The sequence below is a fragment of the Oreochromis aureus genome, linkage group 20 (genome assembly GCF_013358895.1).
Source record: "Oreochromis aureus strain Israel breed Guangdong linkage group 20, ZZ_aureus, whole genome shotgun sequence".
Classification (NCBI taxonomy): Eukaryota; Metazoa; Chordata; class Actinopteri; order Cichliformes; family Cichlidae; genus Oreochromis; species Oreochromis aureus.
This window is the reverse complement of record NC_052961.1, coordinates 36,698,047-36,715,529: the sequence shown is the minus strand read 5'-3', so window position 1 is coordinate 36,715,529 and position 17,483 is coordinate 36,698,047. Positions and strand designations below refer to the sequence as shown.

General features: G+C 39.7%; 1 protein-coding gene across 2 annotated transcripts in view; it reads left to right on the top strand.

Moving 5' to 3' along the window:
- Positions 1-3,753: 3,753 nt before the first annotated feature.
- Positions 3,754-17,483, top strand: part of ccdc22 (coiled-coil domain containing 22) — a 57,312-nt gene continuing 43,582 nt past the window's right edge. The window contains exons 1-9 of one of the 2 annotated variants that reach the window (XM_039604620.1): positions 3,755-3,975; positions 4,215-4,222; positions 4,458-4,635; positions 9,391-9,523; positions 12,524-12,630; positions 12,902-12,986; positions 13,412-13,581; positions 15,010-15,225; positions 16,350-16,520. In XM_039604620.1, the coding sequence (XP_039460554.1) occupies positions 4,588-4,635; positions 9,391-9,523; positions 12,524-12,630; positions 12,902-12,986; positions 13,412-13,581; positions 15,010-15,225; positions 16,350-16,520 (930 nt within the window). In that variant the 5' untranslated portion in view covers positions 3,755-3,975; positions 4,215-4,222; positions 4,458-4,587. Of the gene's footprint in view, positions 4,223-4,457; positions 4,636-9,390; positions 9,524-12,523; positions 12,631-12,901; positions 12,987-13,411; positions 13,582-15,009; positions 15,226-16,349; positions 16,521-17,483 lie in introns of both variants that reach the window. The other variant, XM_039604619.1, reaches the window with a different exon arrangement.

The following is a 17,483-nucleotide window of genomic DNA, read 5'->3' as shown; positions in this document are numbered from 1 at the left end:
TCATATTTCACAACCGGACATTTAGTGTGGTAACTTTTACAGAATCTATGTATATTGGTGGTAGGTTGGATATCATATTCTACTTGAATGTCCTGATAAGCCTGATTCAAAATCTCCAATGATAATCATATATTGATGGAATTATGTATCAAAAAGCTGTGAATTTGGAGCTGTCTACATGCTTCATAAACACTGTTTAAAAAGTGTTTTTGTTTTCTTTTTGACTTCTTTGACCAGAGCCCTACACAAAGGAAGAGGACAGAGGACCTCATTTTCTAAAGGAAGATCCTCACACACTTTCAAGACTGTGAAGGTTAGCATTGTTTCTTTTAGTAAATTTAATAATGACAGCACCACAGTGGATTTTAAATGAAACATGTGGCATCTATGAAACAATAGATGCCACATGATAACATATGTACTTTTTCCTCACCAAATGTATTATTACAAGATCTTTGACACTGGATTTGGTCTGGGTTTCAGAGAAACTAACTGGCAAGCTAGCATTGATATTATTAGTGTCTTGTGTTTATTCATGTCTTTACCAGGGTCTTTGACATTTCGCTGCTGTACTGTTCACTTCAGCTTTACGTTTGATTTCTCACATTGTATATTGTAATGGCAGAGATATTAGGATATTTAAGGGGCTGCAGTGGCTGCTACAGCTGTGGGGGCAATACTTTGGTGAAATGTCCTGGACCCTGGAAAAGAGACTGTGTAGACTGGGTAAGCAATTAAAGGTTACTGGCCGAGAGTCATTGGGCAGCCGGGTAAAGGTGGATGTTGATATTCAGTGCCAATTATGCAACCTGTTCAGCCATGTCTATATGCTCTTTTTCATGCTGTTAATATAGGGGAAAAAATAAACTTTAATCAATAAACTGATTAAAGAAGCATTGTCTATGGAGCCATAATCTGATCCTGTAGTGTAGCTGCAGTTTGCACATTTCATGTATTCTCAGCCAGATTTGGTTTAGAGCACAGCCAATATTTAGCATAAGTAGATTTAAATTCACACACTGGTGATGGCAAGCTACATTGTAGCCACAGCCACCCTGGGGCGCACTGACAGAGCGCGAGGCTGCCGGACACTGGCGCCACCGGGCCTCTGACCACCACCAGTAGGCAACAGGTGAAGTGTCTTGCCCAAGGACACAACGACTGAAGCTGTCGGGCCGGGGCTCGAACCGGCAACTTTCCGATTATAAGACGAACTGTCAACTCTTGAGTCACAATTCAGTCATCCACCCATGTGTGTGGATGACTGAATGTGTAAACACTGGAGTCCTTAGGGACTAGTAAGCGCTATACAAATACAGGCCATTTACCATTTAAATTGAAAATTTTGTTTGAATTCTGCAATTGAAGACATGCTCAGTTATTTATGAACATGGTCTTTGTTTAAAGCAAGAAATGGATTTGTAACATGGGGTGCATATCTCATTCTGAAAAACTTTAACAACTAATAAGTGTTACCCAAAGCCAATCACCATCATCCAAAGCATCAGTATGGCTCTTCTTTGGAAAGACATGAATTGTTAAGCACAAAGAATGTTGTGTAATTGTAATTGTGTAATTTTTTTTTTTTTTTTTTTTTTCTTTGAACCCTTTTATAGCCGACAGGTATTGAAGACACGTTTTCTAAGAGGATGAAAGTTGGCATTGCGATGGTGAAAGAAGAAGACATCATCGATGTGTTGGTTGTCCTTGAGGCGGCAGTAATCCTGTCTAATCTGAGGATGTCTCAAGTGCCATTTCCATGCTGATGGGCCTTCTTTTTCCCTCAACATACACTATCCAAAGGAACTTAAGGACATCTTTGAAGTCATTCAGAACATCCTAATGAACATTGGTGGAAGGCAGTGCATCTCACTAGTGCATGGTCTAAGAAGCAGACTCTTGCAGAAACCCATGCAGAACTGTAATTGTATGCTCACAGCATACAATTGCCTTAGTGTTAAGGACAGTTTTTATTTTACTGTTTGTTTTTTTTATTCTTGCAAGTTCTCATTCTCACTTTTGTATGCCACTAAATGACTACACTTTACATTCCAGATTAGACAATTACTCATTAGTTCATGGTTTAAGAAACTTATGTGAACAACAATATAATGGTGGAGTCTGCAGATACTTATCTCATGCAAGTCAGTAGTTTTTCCTTTGTTTTGCAATTGAGCAGACTCAAACTGATGTTTCTGAAATATCCATCTTATCAAATGTTTCAGAAGCATGCACTCATTTTCAGAGATATTGGTTCTGTGGAATTTGTTGCAATTGTAAACGAAGACAAATACAAGAGTTTGATGTCTTAGTTGTTATAAACTGATCTTTACTGTCACTTATCAAAGGTTTTGTACTATTTTAATATTTCAAGTTTTATGCTAACAGGTGTGACTGAGCACAATGAAGTTTAAAAATTTTGCAAATGTAAAGAATAACTTTTCTAAAATAGCAAGTGTCCCGTTGATACATTACATTAATGCAGACTTTATGTTGTTACTTCACAAGAATCACTACTGCTCCAAGAGTATTGGTCAGAATTTAATCTTCACCCAAACTGGGCTCAAGACCAAGTTCAAATTTATTGTTTCACAGGGAGCAGCCTTTGAGTTTTGATGGATTGTGAGCCTGATGAGCTACGTCACTGATTTTCTGTTTCTCAGATGACTAAGATGGCACAATAAATGGTGAATGTTGGGTGCTCATGAGTAATTGTCTTGTCATGTTCTTAAAACAAACTTTCTGTATGAAATGATCAGATAGACTTTAATGGAATCTGTGGGTTTTTATTTTTTTTTCTGTCAACAACAGAAAATTAATTTAAAGGAATGTAGATATTTAAACCTGAGATCTAAGATAAACCTAACAGGTAGTTTTGCTGAAATGGATGTTAGAAAGCTAAAAAAAAAAACAAAACTTAAGATGTTTAATACACATTTTCTTTACATCCAGTCAATCAACTCTGATAATTAAAATGAAACTGATTTACAAGTTCACTCAGCTACCTTAAGGAGCTCAGTTAATTAATAAACTTAAATCAACTTAGCTAACAGGTTATGTTAGTTAAGCTAAAATAGATTCCTAAGTTAAAAGAACTACTAAAGTATTTGAATTAACTAAAAAACCCAAGTCAACTGAACTAGGACAAGAGTTTAAACAATAGATTATTTTAATTTAGCTGAAAGGGTTTTCCCAAGTAAAGATGACAATTAAAGGAGTTGAACTGACTAACAAATCTCAGTCAACTAAACTAAGACGAAAGTTTAGACAACATGTGATTTTTCATTAAGATAACAATTGGTTGTGTTATAAGAACAAACTCTATTTCTTGACTTAACTTAAAATTTTAAGGCAGCCCTGTACCTGATATTTTTAAGTTGAAACAAGTTATATTTTACAGTGCAGTAATCGATTTTAGAAATTTACTCTTGAGCCGTGTGCCATTATTTAGAAAATATTCCACCGCCACGCTATGAATCTTGGGATGGTATGGGCCACGAAGGAAAAAGGAGGCCGTATTTGTGGGCTACACTTCGAGGCTTTTGAATGCGTCCTTCGAAGGCTGCAGCCCCTGATTTGGGACACGGCTTTGTACAATATATTTTTAAATAAAGTTGACGGAAAAAAACGTTATGATAGTCATGAGACTGTCTTTATGGTGCATTCTGGGAACTGTATTTTGGCGAGTTTTTTCCCCCCATTCATTCTCGGTGACAGTAAGTCTAGAGTAAAACTCAACCTCCCAGAAACACCGCGTTCACACATTATTCGATTGGCTTGCTAGTTCGTTTCCACACTGTACGAGACACAGAAGTGTCAGATTTATTTAGTTTGATAGAGAAAGCCCGGCCAGGTTCAGTTTACAGGGAATGAAGAAAACTAATTACAAAAGAAGCTCTTTTGTAGCGAATGGTCTCCAACGCAGCGGATAATTACAATGCGTTTTGCCGATATAAGGAGTGGCAGTCGTGCTAAGTAACTGGTTTCTATTTTCAAGCTAGCAGAAGATGGAATGTACCTTAACTCGGTTCTATGCATGGAAATGATGCTAATACTTTAGCTTTAACTAATACCAGCTAAGTCGATGCTCATATTTCGCCTCACTGTCACCGGATGCTTTGCTGTTATCTTGTTTGTTAACTAGTTTAGCTTCTTTCAGAGAAGCTCCGGCCATGGAGGAAGTTGATAAAATTCTGATTCACGCCCTAAAACAGGTTGGGACGTAAGTATCAACAACAGGGGTTTCATAAATGCCAAGCTGTGCACTGTGATCTTAAAAGTAAGCATAAGTTACCGAGCTGACATGTTAACAGGCTAATGGGAAGTCTTCCGCTCAGTCCTGTGTTGAACCAGCCTCAGTCATATGATCGTGCTGTATGTGGGTTATTTGAAGCTTGCGTGGATGCGACTAGCTTTGTAGCAGCCAAGAGTTGAATTTTTGTCTTCGTGTCCCGCAGGGAAGTGCCTGAAGAAATTAACAGCGTGAAACAGTTCAGCAGTGAGCTGATAGTAGAGGCGGTGGTCAGATGTATTCGGGTGATCGATCCTGGTCTGAGCAGCACGCTGGCCACCTCTCTCCCTCCAGGCATGTCTGCGCGCTTCAGAGTGGGCATGAGCCTGGCACAGGCCTGTCAGGTAAGATATCTGAATGGAACTGTTGTCCCCTGTTATCACTGGCTGAATCCAATCAGACAGTTGGCAGTGTTCAGACACAAACTCTGTAAGCAGTTGTCTACTTACAGAGTTTGCGCACAACTAGTTCTTTACAACAGGAATCATTAACTGGTAGAGAAATTACAATTAGGAACATCACCTACATGTTGTTTCTCTTTTCACCATGGAAAGAAGAATGTGAAAAAAGCTGACAACCTAGTTTTTCCAAAACACTTCAATGTAAATAAAACACCTGAACCTGATGGTTTTAATGCCATAGCTTACCTGCTGTTTGTATGAGAATTAAAAAGTCTGATGGCTCTGGGTCCCAATGATTTTCTGTGTCTCTTTGTTTTACAACAGAGAAAGGCTACGTTCACACTGCAGGTCTTAATGCTCAATTCCGATTTTTTGATCAAATCCGATTTTTTTGTCTGCTTGTTCACACTACAAATAAAATGTGACAGCAAACGCGCTCTGGTGTCAACGCTCAAAGCGGCCCGCATACGCAAAAGAAGACGTCACACACAACGCGCTCTGTTTAGACCCAGAGCAAACAATATTGTTTGACTGATGGTCCTTAATATAAAGACTTCGGACTTTACGTTTCCCAATTTTTGCTTTAAGTTATTTTGTTATTTACATAATAATGTAAATAACCTAATAATGATCCTTATTGCTGTTTTAGAGGAGCGGTGCTTCAAAGGATAATCTGCAGATTTCTGTCAGAATCTGCAGATTATACAGTACAAATAAAATGTTCACATTTCTCCAACGTTGTCTTCCCAACAGTTTCACTGACATCTACACTGGATGGCCAGGAAGCGTTCACGATGTCTTCTCGGGCGCTTCTCCGGCGCTGATAATTGGCGTCTGTCTCGTGTCAGTGACGTAAAAGACGGATTTAATGCGACATGACCGTTCAAACAGCAGTCGCTTTCTAAAACATCGGATATGTATCGGATTCAGTACCACATACGAAAGTGACCCAGATCGGATTTGAAAATATCGGATTTGTGCCGTTCACACTGTCATACCATGATCGGATATGGGTCACATAGGAGAAAAAAGTCGGATTTGATGCGCTTTCGCCTGCAGTGTGAACGTTGCCAAAGAGTCATCTTCTAGTACTGATGGGGTTTTTGGTTCTGTAAAGATGCTGTGAGTGAGTGAGGGAGTCATCAAAGTTATTCAAGATGACTTCTAACATCGTTAGTGTGCATCTTTCCACCACTTCCCCCAGTGTGTCCAGTCTGGCTCCAATTACAGAGCTAGTTTTTTTTTTTTTTTTAGGAGGGGAGATGTTATCAGAACGAGAACATGATCAGCTCAAAACTGTAAGCGCGGTGCCAAAACCTTGGCTCTGTTCTAAAACTGTTCGCTCATTCCTCATGCTGAGAGTTTAGAGGTGAGCCCCATTTACTGCAATTCAATAACGCTGTTTTCATGAAACACAGCAGAAATTAACTGAAATGAGCTTTTTTTCGGCACTGTGCACACACTGAGCAGCTTCTCTCTGCTGAATCTGTAACAACAAAATGTGGCACAATAAGTGAGCCAGCTCGCGATCTGACGGTAAATACAGTTTTGGGTTCTTCTTTATATGGTACAATCCAGCTGTTCCACATAGATGTCAGGTTTGTAGGGGACAATCTCGTCCTCTTGCACCACACCTGAGTCCTAATCGTCAGAACCCTGTGCTCAGTGTGGAATGATTTCTATTGGAAGCATATTGATTTTCCTTTATCTGAGCTGACGCAGTGTTTTCAGAGAAAAACATTTGTGTGAAATCTGAGCTTACACTGAATTATTTTGGTTAGCAGGCCTGCAGCGGCTCCCTCACGCTCCCTCCTCTGGATTTTTCACGCTGCTCCTGGCAGAATGTTGGTTTTTACTGAAGTGAACTGGCTGCACCTTTTGTATATAAACTACAGGACATTGTTTGTAGATCACCCTGCAATATTTTGGCCCACTTTGCCTCATAGGATATAGAATGAATCCTAAGGACTGCAGTACTGATAAACACTGATCATGCTTGAGCACACTTACATCAGTGATGGGAATAACGGCGTTACTAACGGCGTTACTTTTTTCAGTAACGAGTAATCTAACTAATTACTATTCCTATCGTTACAACGGCGTTACAGTTACTAACAAGAAAACGCGGTCCGTTACTATTTTTCAACAAACAGACGGTTGAAGCTGTGTTCAGTTTACCGCATCTTATATCAGTTGCAGGGAAGCAGCTGTAGTCAATCACATGACCACTTAAAGACAAAGCAACAAGGTGCCAGTTTTTAAATTGTGTTGATAGGCCACATAAAACCAGAGTTTTATGTGGCCTTTTCCTCAATAGTTTCGCCACGTTAGCGCTAGCAAGCACTCTCTGCTTATGAGCAAAAAAACAAAACAAAAAAAAGTTTTAGGAGTGACGGCGAGAGAGAGAGAGAGAGAGAGAGAGAGAGAAAGAGAGAGAGAAAGAGAGAGGGAGAGAGCAGGAAAAGAGAGAGAGCGAGTTTTGAGAGATTTGTGACGTTTAGCGTGTTTGGAGTGTGTAGTTAATGTGTTGTCTTGTGTAGTTAGTGTGTAGTGTTGTGGATAGTTTTGTGTTGTGTGTCAGAACAATGAGGCGACTGCTGTCTCCAGGTAGAAACAGCAGTGATACACCTGCTGCTGTCAGACCTGCAGGTATCAGGCTGTGATGTTCTCCTTTATAGTGGACAGAAATTATTTTTTTGGAGTGGCACAAATAATTTGTGTGGCATCTTATTGAAGAACAGCTGATTGTTCTTTAAATAGTTTGAAATGGTTATTTAAAAAAAGGGTAAAAGGTAAATGGATGCAAATAACTTTGTTTGCAAAACTTGTGCATAGGATTTTAAAATTGACAATTAATATTTGCATTTGAAGTTATGAAATATGATTCATTAAACATGTTTGTGGTTGTTACAGTAAAAAATATAACTTTTTCTACTGTGATTTTATGTTTTTTGTCTGATTTTAGATCAATTCTGGTTGTACAGTATGACAAAATGAGAACATAACTGTAAATTCAGGCACGTGAGGTTGCACTAAAAAAAAATGATACCACACAAGGCAAAGTAAATAGTTTTTAAAGGTAAAATGTGGAGAGAAAATCAAGAGTAGGAAAAAAATGGCCAATTATACCCTGGACGCCAGGGGGTTAAACGTTCTTTGTTTTTGTTTTTTTAAGTAACGCAATAGTTACTTTTCCAAGTAATTAATTACTTTTAGAATATTGTAACTCAGTTACTAACTCAGTTACTTTTTTGAAGAAGTAACTAGTAACTATAATTGAATTACTATTTCAAAGTAACTTGCCCAACACTGACTTACATCAGTTAATATAGATCATTATTATAGAGCCAGTCTGTGCTCTTCATGGAGCAACAACTCCACAACCCAGCTGTATGATGTTCAGCTGTGAGTTTAACAGGCTGTTGGTAAAAATTTTAAATATATCAGGCAGTTATGGCAGGAAATGAAAAAGGAATTACAATAAAAATGCTTATTTTGTTGATGTTTTTGTGAATGGTCGGATGATCGGTGCTTTCTCTTCCCCTTTCATAAAGGATTGTCCTTAAAGAATTTTGATTAGTTACTATGTGGATCTTATCAGGTTTTTTCTTGCATGGATGGATCCTTAATAAAATAAATGATTTACAGTTTCCAAGTTACGTGATCTTTTCTCACTTAAACCCACTGAGTTTGGTTTTGTCAACCTTGTCTGTTGTATACAGATATTTCTATTTTTCATTCTTCTCATAAAGAATGAAATAATACAAAAATCATTCTTCTCATTACTAAAATTTATATCAATAAATGTTTTTCTTAAATTGTGAAATTATTTCTTTCTGAGTGATGAACCTGTTTCTGTCTTTACTTTTGAAAGATTGGACCTTCCTGGGATCCTCTTTTACACCCAGTCAAGAGTGCATTATTTATTTTTGGCTGAGTTACTCAAATTTAATTCCCTTGTTGCTTGTATCTCAGTGTCTCCTGTGGTAGTTAACACATTATGAATGAAGACGTGAATCCTTGGAAGTGTTTCATCAGGAAGGACATGTGATGTAAATATTTACCAAATAAAAGATGAAAGAAGATGTTCACATTTTTACACCTCAGCTGTAAAACACTGATGTTTATGGGTATCGTCGTGACCCTGTTGGGCCGATGAGCGAGCGACGTGGCTATCCAAGTTTGTCAATGCGATGATTTGAGAATCAGGTGCCGTCTGAGTTTAAATTGATACCATCAGTGTATCTACTAAAAATCTCAGATGAGTTTGAATTTGAGTGACCTCGACCTCAAGGACAAGGTCAGAGGTCAAGGTTTCTGAAAATCTTGTGAATGTGATAACTTGAGTACGAGTTGACATAAGATTTTAAAAGTGTACCACAGGTGAATCTACTCGGAGGCTGAGGGGTACTGCTGGCTGCTGCCTGTAGTGTCTTTGTACTATTTTAAATTTAATATAGGCTTCAAATGATGTATTGAGCACAGCTTAACAAGTTATAGCCTGTACTGGAGCTTTGGCTTATCTTTCTCATCAGGTGAAATTTCTAAATTGTTAATGACAACTGAGAAATTCAGTGAGTGATGAAGCAAATAATGTTCACAGAAGATATAAAAGCAAAAATTGTGTATTATTAGAAAAGTACAAAATGAGCCATTTGAGAGCTTCCTGTTGTCTCAAAGTAAATTCTTATTTTTCAGGATATTGGATACAAAGGAGAGATAGGGTACCAGACCTTTCTGTACAGCAGTGAACCGGAGATCCGCTCCCTGCTCATGTTTCTGGTGGAGAAGCTGCCCAGAGAAAGTGCTGAGACTTCAGACCAGCCGACAGGTACACTGAAACAGTTTATCTCTGGCATCCACACAGTTTCATATAATCTTGGAGATAAAGACAAGTTCCTATATTGTCTAGTAGTTATTGTTTTACTTTAGCCTTTAATGTTAATGAGTGACAAGATTTAATCAGGGTATTATGAGATACAGGTAAATTTAAAGGTCTTATTTTGTGAATTTTTTTCTGTCAGTGCAAATCTTTTTGAGACACTCCAGTAGAAAATGTCTCTGACATTCAGCAGACATTAAAACAACCCACTGACCCAGACAACCTGATGGACAGACAAAGGCTGTTGCTGTGTTAACCGCTTTAAAAGCATGAGGCCCTGATCAAATGGCTGAAAAGAGAACTGATAGAATAAGGTCTTGGCACTACAGGCTATATGAACAGGGGCAAGGCCATAAAAGGCTTTATAAATTATTAATAACATTTTCAAATTAATTCTACATTTCTCTGGAAGCCACAACAGAAATGATTTGCCAATTCAGCCAAGTTGTTGAATGTTGTCATCCTGCTGGGCAGGCACACAGGTGGCTGACAGAGACAACCCAGCTTGTGATAACTTGAGATTGAAGCAATGTAGGAGTTTCAAATTGATACCACGGGTGCATCTACTAAAAGCTAGAATATACAACTTTGACAAGTATGAAGCTCAGTGACCTCCACCTCAAGGTCAGGGGTCAGAGGTCAAGTTTTCTGAAAATCTTGTGGATGCGATAACTCGAGAACTAAGTAACGTAGGAGTTTCAAATTGATACCATAGGTGCATCGTCTAGAAGGCTGAGGGGTATTGCTGGCTGCCACCAGTATTTTTCTTGCTGTTATATCTATAAACCACATTTGTAGTGGCTATCCTGTGAGGACTAGGGATGGGAGTTGAGAACTAGTTCTCTACAAAAACAGATTCCCAGTAGTCCAATTCCTTGGAATTGTTAATATGCCTGCCTATCAATCCCACTTATTGGTTCTTGCAACATTGGTTCTTACAGTCAGCTGATTTCAGTCTGTGTTTCAGAGGAGAAAAATAGCGGCAACAAAACTTCGGCTTTTGATGAGCAGTCAGAGTGCAGTCTCCATTTCTACCTGTTCGTGTTTCTACAGTAGAATCATCTACTTTGAAGTGTCTTTGTGCTGGTTTTACATCTTTGATTTGTTAATTGATAAGTTATTGATAAGTGATATTGATAATGGAATCGGAATCGTCAAATTCTTATCAATTCCCATGCAATTGTTACATGCCTGTAACAACATTTTTGGTTTTAAAAAAAAATAATCATTTACATATATATGTATATACAGGTGCTATAGGACCGCCTTACCGGAGGGTAAGTGGTATGACGCCCGATCCATGGGGAAGTTTTGGGTTCAGGAGAGATGAGCAAAGGTAGCTAGCGCCCGGTGACAGGAAATAGCTAAATAGCTAACACTCTGTGGACTGCTAAGCTAGCAAGCCTAAGAAGGCTGAGATATGCCCCGAAGCGAGAAGAGGTTTTTGAATAACGGCTGTTTAGGGTTGGTGGCTCTATCCAACATGGTCGTCGCAATCACCAGCCAATCAGGATTAGCGGAATGAGACAAATACTTCTGCGGAATACACACAGTGAGGTGCATCCCATAGTGATACATCGAAATGAATGTTAGGAATGAGAACTCGTTGGGTTTTTGAAGAGTTGTCCTAATGTAGAGCAGAAACATCTTGAAAGGGAGGCCTGTTGGATACATTATTTGGAAATGTTGTACTGAGAGTATTAAATGAAAAGTACCTGTTGTGATTTTTATGATTACAGTTAACATACTGTTCTCATTGGGCCTCATTTACTAATATTTGCAAAATTACCACTGGATTTATGGGACGTGCACACCAGCCTGTTTTGTTCTTTCCACTGTGTGAATGTTAGCAAATCAGAATCGTTTGTAACCAACAGTCTTGTGGAGTCCCCATACATTTGCCATACTATCTGCATGCTACCCTGCCTCTATTGCACTATAACAGAAGACACATTTACCTTAGTGTTTACGTTAAGTGAAGCAGAGAAAGCGGTGATGATGATGTAAGGGTGAACCATGCACCTCTAGTGAAGAAATGAGGACAAAGTCTGACTGTAGAAACAGTGTTTGCTGTTCCCTCGATTAGAGAAGGTTACTGGGGAAATGGACAATATTCGAGGATGTGTTTTGGAGTTTATCTAACCAGTCTACCTGTTTTGTGGACCTGGGACCACATCCCCCTGGGATATGCTCCGAGGGGTATTTGGCATGTTGTTACAGGCCATTTGGTCCCGGTACAACTGTTGTAAGAGCTTGGTCTACACTGTGAGCCATAAGTTGGAGTTGTTCTCAGTGGGTGTTGCGCTCTGCCAGGGATTTGTTTATAATAATTTTATGGACAGAATTTTTAGGCGTAGCCAAGTGGCAGAAGACTTCCACTCAGAATCACATTTCTGCTTTTTGCAGATAAGCTCGTACTGGAGTTGTCCACAGCTGAGTGTGAAGTGGCAGTAATGAGAATTAGAACCTAGCTGGGAAAGGGTGCCCTTCCCACTCCGGGATAGGGACAGGTTACAGCCCAAGTGGAGGAGTTTAATCTTGTAAACTTGTCTTTTTCATGTGAGACGAGAAGGAAGATTGGCAGGTGGATCGGGGCAAAATTCAACACGACGAGTAAATTTAGAGTGATGAGTAAAATCATAAACTACCTACCTCCTATTACCAGTTTTATTTCACTTTTTTAATGCCAGTTAATTTGTATAGATACATAATTGTACATACTAGTGAGTCATTTTAAAGTGAATTTCTGCGACCCACCTGTAGTAACTTTGTGGCCCAACAAGGGCCCTGGCTCACACTTTGGGAACCACAGCTGTAGAAGACGAGACATCTATCTGCTGTGGATTGTTTAAAAAAGTGATGTGATGATGATGTGGACATGACCGGGGCATTTTTCATCAAGGACGATGCATTTAAGTCACCCAAAGCTTTGGTTTTGTCTTCCTTTAGGGAAATCAGTGGTACTCCAGAGAACCATAGCTGCTGCGATCAAAGCCCATCTCGCTGTACCTTGGCTGCCTCCAAAATGCAGACTGCCACTAAACTGTGAAACACAGGTTAACTAATGCCCCATTCTGCTGTTTGTTATATGCTATAGCTTTAATTTTGTTTTTCAATGTATGTGTATAATTATGACTGGCAGTGAGTGAGACTCTTAAATTACATTTTTTTTATGTCTTCATGGCATCAGTACAATGTATAAACTATGAAATAATATTCTCATAAATAATAATAAAGTGGAGCTAAACATAGGTATGTTTCCTGAATTAACAGACAGCCAGGTAAAGATCAGGGTTTTTTTTAAAATGTTTTATTTTCCATGTATAGAGACAAGGAGTCATGCACAGCTTCCACGTCCAGCCTCTCAGCCTAACAAACTGCACTAAAGGCTCAAGCAAGAAGCACACAAAAGGTACTCCTACTGTACACACACACACTGTGTGGCTGTAGCTCAGGTGGCAGAGCAGATCAGCCACTAACCAGAAGGTCGTTGGTTCTGCTCCAATCGGCATGCCAAATATCCTTGGGCAAGATACTAACCCCATGTTGCTCCCCAATGCATCCATCGGAGTGTGAATGTGTATGAATGTTAGGTACTTAGCACTGAAGCTTAGAAGTGCTTGTGTGAATGGGTGTGATTGGGTGAATGAATTAGTTGTATAAAGCGCTTTGAGTGCTCAGACAGAGTAGAAAAGCACTATATAAGAACAACTCCATTTACCCTTTACACAGTGTGTTCTTTTTTCTACAAATTATGAGTTTGTAGATTAAACACTTGAGAAAAGTCTTCACAAAAGAGAAAGTGTGAATAAAATGTAAGGTGTGCTGTATTTGCAGAAGTGAAGGACTACCAGCGGGACGTTCTCTCCCCTGTCACCGCCCAGATTTCCAGTCAAGCTTCTGTGGTGGCGTCCATACTGGAGCAGCACACAGCTGAAATAAGTACTGCTCAGGAGTGGGACAACGAGTGGAACAATCAGGGACTGTTGTCCCGCTTCACGCCACAGGCAAATATTCACACTTACATTACAGTCCTGTTTGAATTTTAGACATTTTTTTCTGTTTTCTAACAAGTTACTTGCATTCTATTAACCCAGGGGTGGGCACCGAGGGCCGGTGTCCCTGCAGGTTTTACATGTGTCCTTGAACCAACACAGCTGATTTAAATGGCTAAATTAGCTCCTCAACACATCCTGATGTTCTCCAGAGGCCTGGTAACGAACTAATCATGTGATTCAGGTGTGTTGACCCAAGGTGAGATCTAAAACCTGCAGGGACACCGGCCCTCAGGGCCTGGAATTGCCCACCCCTGTATTAACCTAATGTTACTAGTACTAAAAAATGTCCAAAAGTTAAATTTTTTGTAATTTAAATCAAAAAGGTAAACTTTGATATATTGTATCAACATGTAAAAATATTCATGCCCTTTTTGTTTCGTTATTGGCTTGTAGTGAGCCAGTAAGTAATGTCAGATTTCTAAAAATGACGTTCAGTTATACACTCGGTCCTCAGCTGTGGCTGCTCAATGAAGTGTGCACATTAGCTGGAGGTGATCAATTTCTGGCGCTGCTGAGGTGTTACTGAAATCCAGGTGACTTTAATCACAGCCTCATCTGTGTGGGTTAAAGTCAGGTGAGTTAGCTTGCTTGATCAAGCACAATGATAACGTGGACACCAAACCATTTGAAAAGCAGCAGATAAGAAGGCAGTAGTAATAGTAGTAGTAGCAGTATCACTGTACTTGAAATACCTTGTATTTAATTTATATTTCATCTGAGAAGAAAGCTTTAGACCACTGGACAACAGTCTAGTTTTTGTTCTCCTTTGTACACGTTTGTGATGTGGTCTCTGGTTCAGGAGTGATGTTCTGTGCTTGGTGGACTGATGGATTCTCCGTCCACTCTTTATGAAGATTATAAAGTTTTTCAACTTTTCCTACCAAATTTTTCCTTTAATGTCAACTTTCCATTTCCATGCTTTGACACAGTGCAGCCAGCCTCTTTAACACAGGCTCTCTGTGACTTCCTTGTGGAAGGTGTTGAAGTTTATCGTCTGTCTCTACTGACAAGTCTGGTGTTGTCCCCACGATTGTGTTCACTGACCTGAGAAATACATGGTAGTTGTATTGTTTGAACAATAATGTACTAAAACACAAAACAAGAGTTTTAACTCATAATTATCAAAGACAAAACAGGCTTGAAACTTTCCATTTCACAGGGAATCGATGTGTATAGAATATATGAAATTTTACCTTTTTCAATGAAACTATGAAGGTTTATCACAGATTTCTAAACTTTTGAGTCACACTACCGGTAGTCGATACAGTGTTAACTTAAACCCCTGTTGAGTATGCTCTGTCTAAATGCACCAAATTTTAAAGTGTTAACTCCTTGTACACCTCTGTATGAACATGTTTATTGGATGTTGTGTAACAGGAATATTGCTTACGGAAATTCACCCGGTTGCATAAACGGATCGAGGACCAACTGCGTTCTGCTGCCCTGCCCTCTTCTCATAGTGCCTTTGGTGTTTCTCGCTCCACCTCTGACCTGTGTGAGCTCCTGCAGGCCTTCAAAGGCTCCGTCCAACCCGGCCACATCCTGACCAAGGGCACACACTTCACCCACACACAGAAGTTCAACTTCACACAGGTAGAGAGCTCAGCATTGTTTAAAACAACTGCATACATACAGTTTGATCCTCACAAAAGTCTTACCCAGTGAAAACGTTTTTTTTAGCCTAATTTACACTTAGGCTAAAAATTTACACTGTCCTAATTTACACTTTGTCCAACAAATGAATGCATTCTGATTGAAGTTTTACCACCTCAGCAAACCTAAAACGACCTGCTTGACGGTTTGAATTCTTTTATTGTGGGGCATTTAACACATCCTGTCTTTGAATCTGTAAGTTTGGTCCTGAATGTATCTCTCAGGTCTCACAGAGCCTATATCACATCCTTCAGCCTGTGTAAGAAATTTCACTGAAAAAAAGAAAGTGTAAAGTTGAAACATTGTGTGGTTTACTTCTACCACACAGCCTTGTTTTCTACTATTAAATTAGATACAGATAACAATAAACTTGGCTTTACACGTCACCACTTTGGGCTCAGTAAAGACACGTCTGTGCTTACGCCAAACAACATACAATAACCAAGAGACATGGCAAGTTTGCAATGCTTCAAACGAGTTCAGTCCAAATTCTGTAGCAGTTTTATATTTTATGTTGGGACAAATGAGGGCAAATTGACTTGGCTGGTGATTTAATACATCCAGCTGTCATGTCTGGGCAAACATTGAAATTAAGTTTTATTTCAGTAATGCTGCAAACTAAGTGCCTGAAAACTCTTTGGAATTGCTTTTGTTTCTTATAACAAGAAAGTTTTTCACTGTAGCTCTAATAGCTCCCGAGTTGAGCAGCTTCCTGATGGATCCTGTCTGTGACTCTGTATGTTTACAGAGATGGATTCAAACAGCAAGTTTTAATGCAAAGATTGTTCTGTGAAAGTACGCATTGTGACGACAAATAGACTTGGCCTTTGCTCTGTAGAGTTTACATGTTCTCCCCGTGTCTCCAGGTACTCCAGTTTTTTCTAAAGACATGCACCAACTGCATGTTTTTGTTAATTAGCAGTTGTTAATTAATTAACTGGAGATTTTAAATTGCCCATAGGTGTCAGTAGATGTTGTTTGTCTCTGTGTTAGCACGGGCAACCTATCCAGGGTGTAACCTACTTCCCCCTTAAAGCATGTTTAAGTGTGTGTGTGTTCTACAGGAAGTGCCTCAAGTAGCAAAAACCATCCCGACTAATCATCAGTCAGAGGGGGATGTACAGCTGGGTCAGCAGGAGGAGTTGGCTTACCTCCAGCAGCAATTCCAGCAGCTTTGCAGTGAGGTTGACCATCTAGCAGCAGACATGAAGCACATGAGTGTTACCAACGCTCAGGTAAGCACCTAAGATGAACCTCATGGACTGATGGCAGTCAATAGTTACTTTTTTTTCTTTCTCCGTTTTCATTCATAAATAAGAACTGAATACTAGGGATGGGTATCGTTTAGGTTTTATCCGATACCGGTGCCAAACCGGTACTTTTGAAACGGTGCTCAAACCGGTGCTTAAAGAATGGAGAACACAAAATTGGTCCAAAAACCTCACATGTTCAGCTGTTTTTTTTTGTAAAAAGATAACAATGTTAGCCTTTTCTGCAGCTATAGGGCATATATGGTATCACTCTTGGCTGGAAGCAGTGCTTAAACAATGGAAAAAACACAAACTTTGTCCAAAAACCTCTCATGTTTAACGGTTTTCCACTTTTTTTTTTGGTCATTTTAGCCTTTTTGGCCAGGGTGAAGGGAGTATCTGCCATCAAACAAGAAGACAGCCGCATGTAACTACGACGGTGTTTGCTAGTTCACCTTACATGCATTAATGTAATAATGTGGTTAACTCAACGTTAATTACACACGAACAACATGAAGCTACTCACACAGAGGAGAACGGCTGCTGCTGCCATCATCATCCGTCATCATTTCTGCTACGCTGACAGGGCTAGGGGCCAGGACTCTCCTCTTCGGGGTTTTGGGGGATGTTGCTAACTCCGGGTCCGATAACAGGCACCACACCCGCAGTAGATGTGCACGGTGTGAGGTCTCGCAGCAAGCTATCAAACACGGCGCATTTCTCGGCTTTTAAAAAAAACGCTATGCATCGCCAGGTGTTTCATCAGATTTGAGGTGTTACCTCCTTTGACAGTATCACAGTATCAGCTTAAAGCACTTGTTGCAGGCTGCTGAGTTTGCATCTTTTGCTGTGAAGTACAGCCAGACTTTTGATCGCTTCGCCTTGGGCATTTTTAATCTGTAGCTCTGCTCTAAAAGAACGTACGTACCTGGCCCCGCCTACTATCCT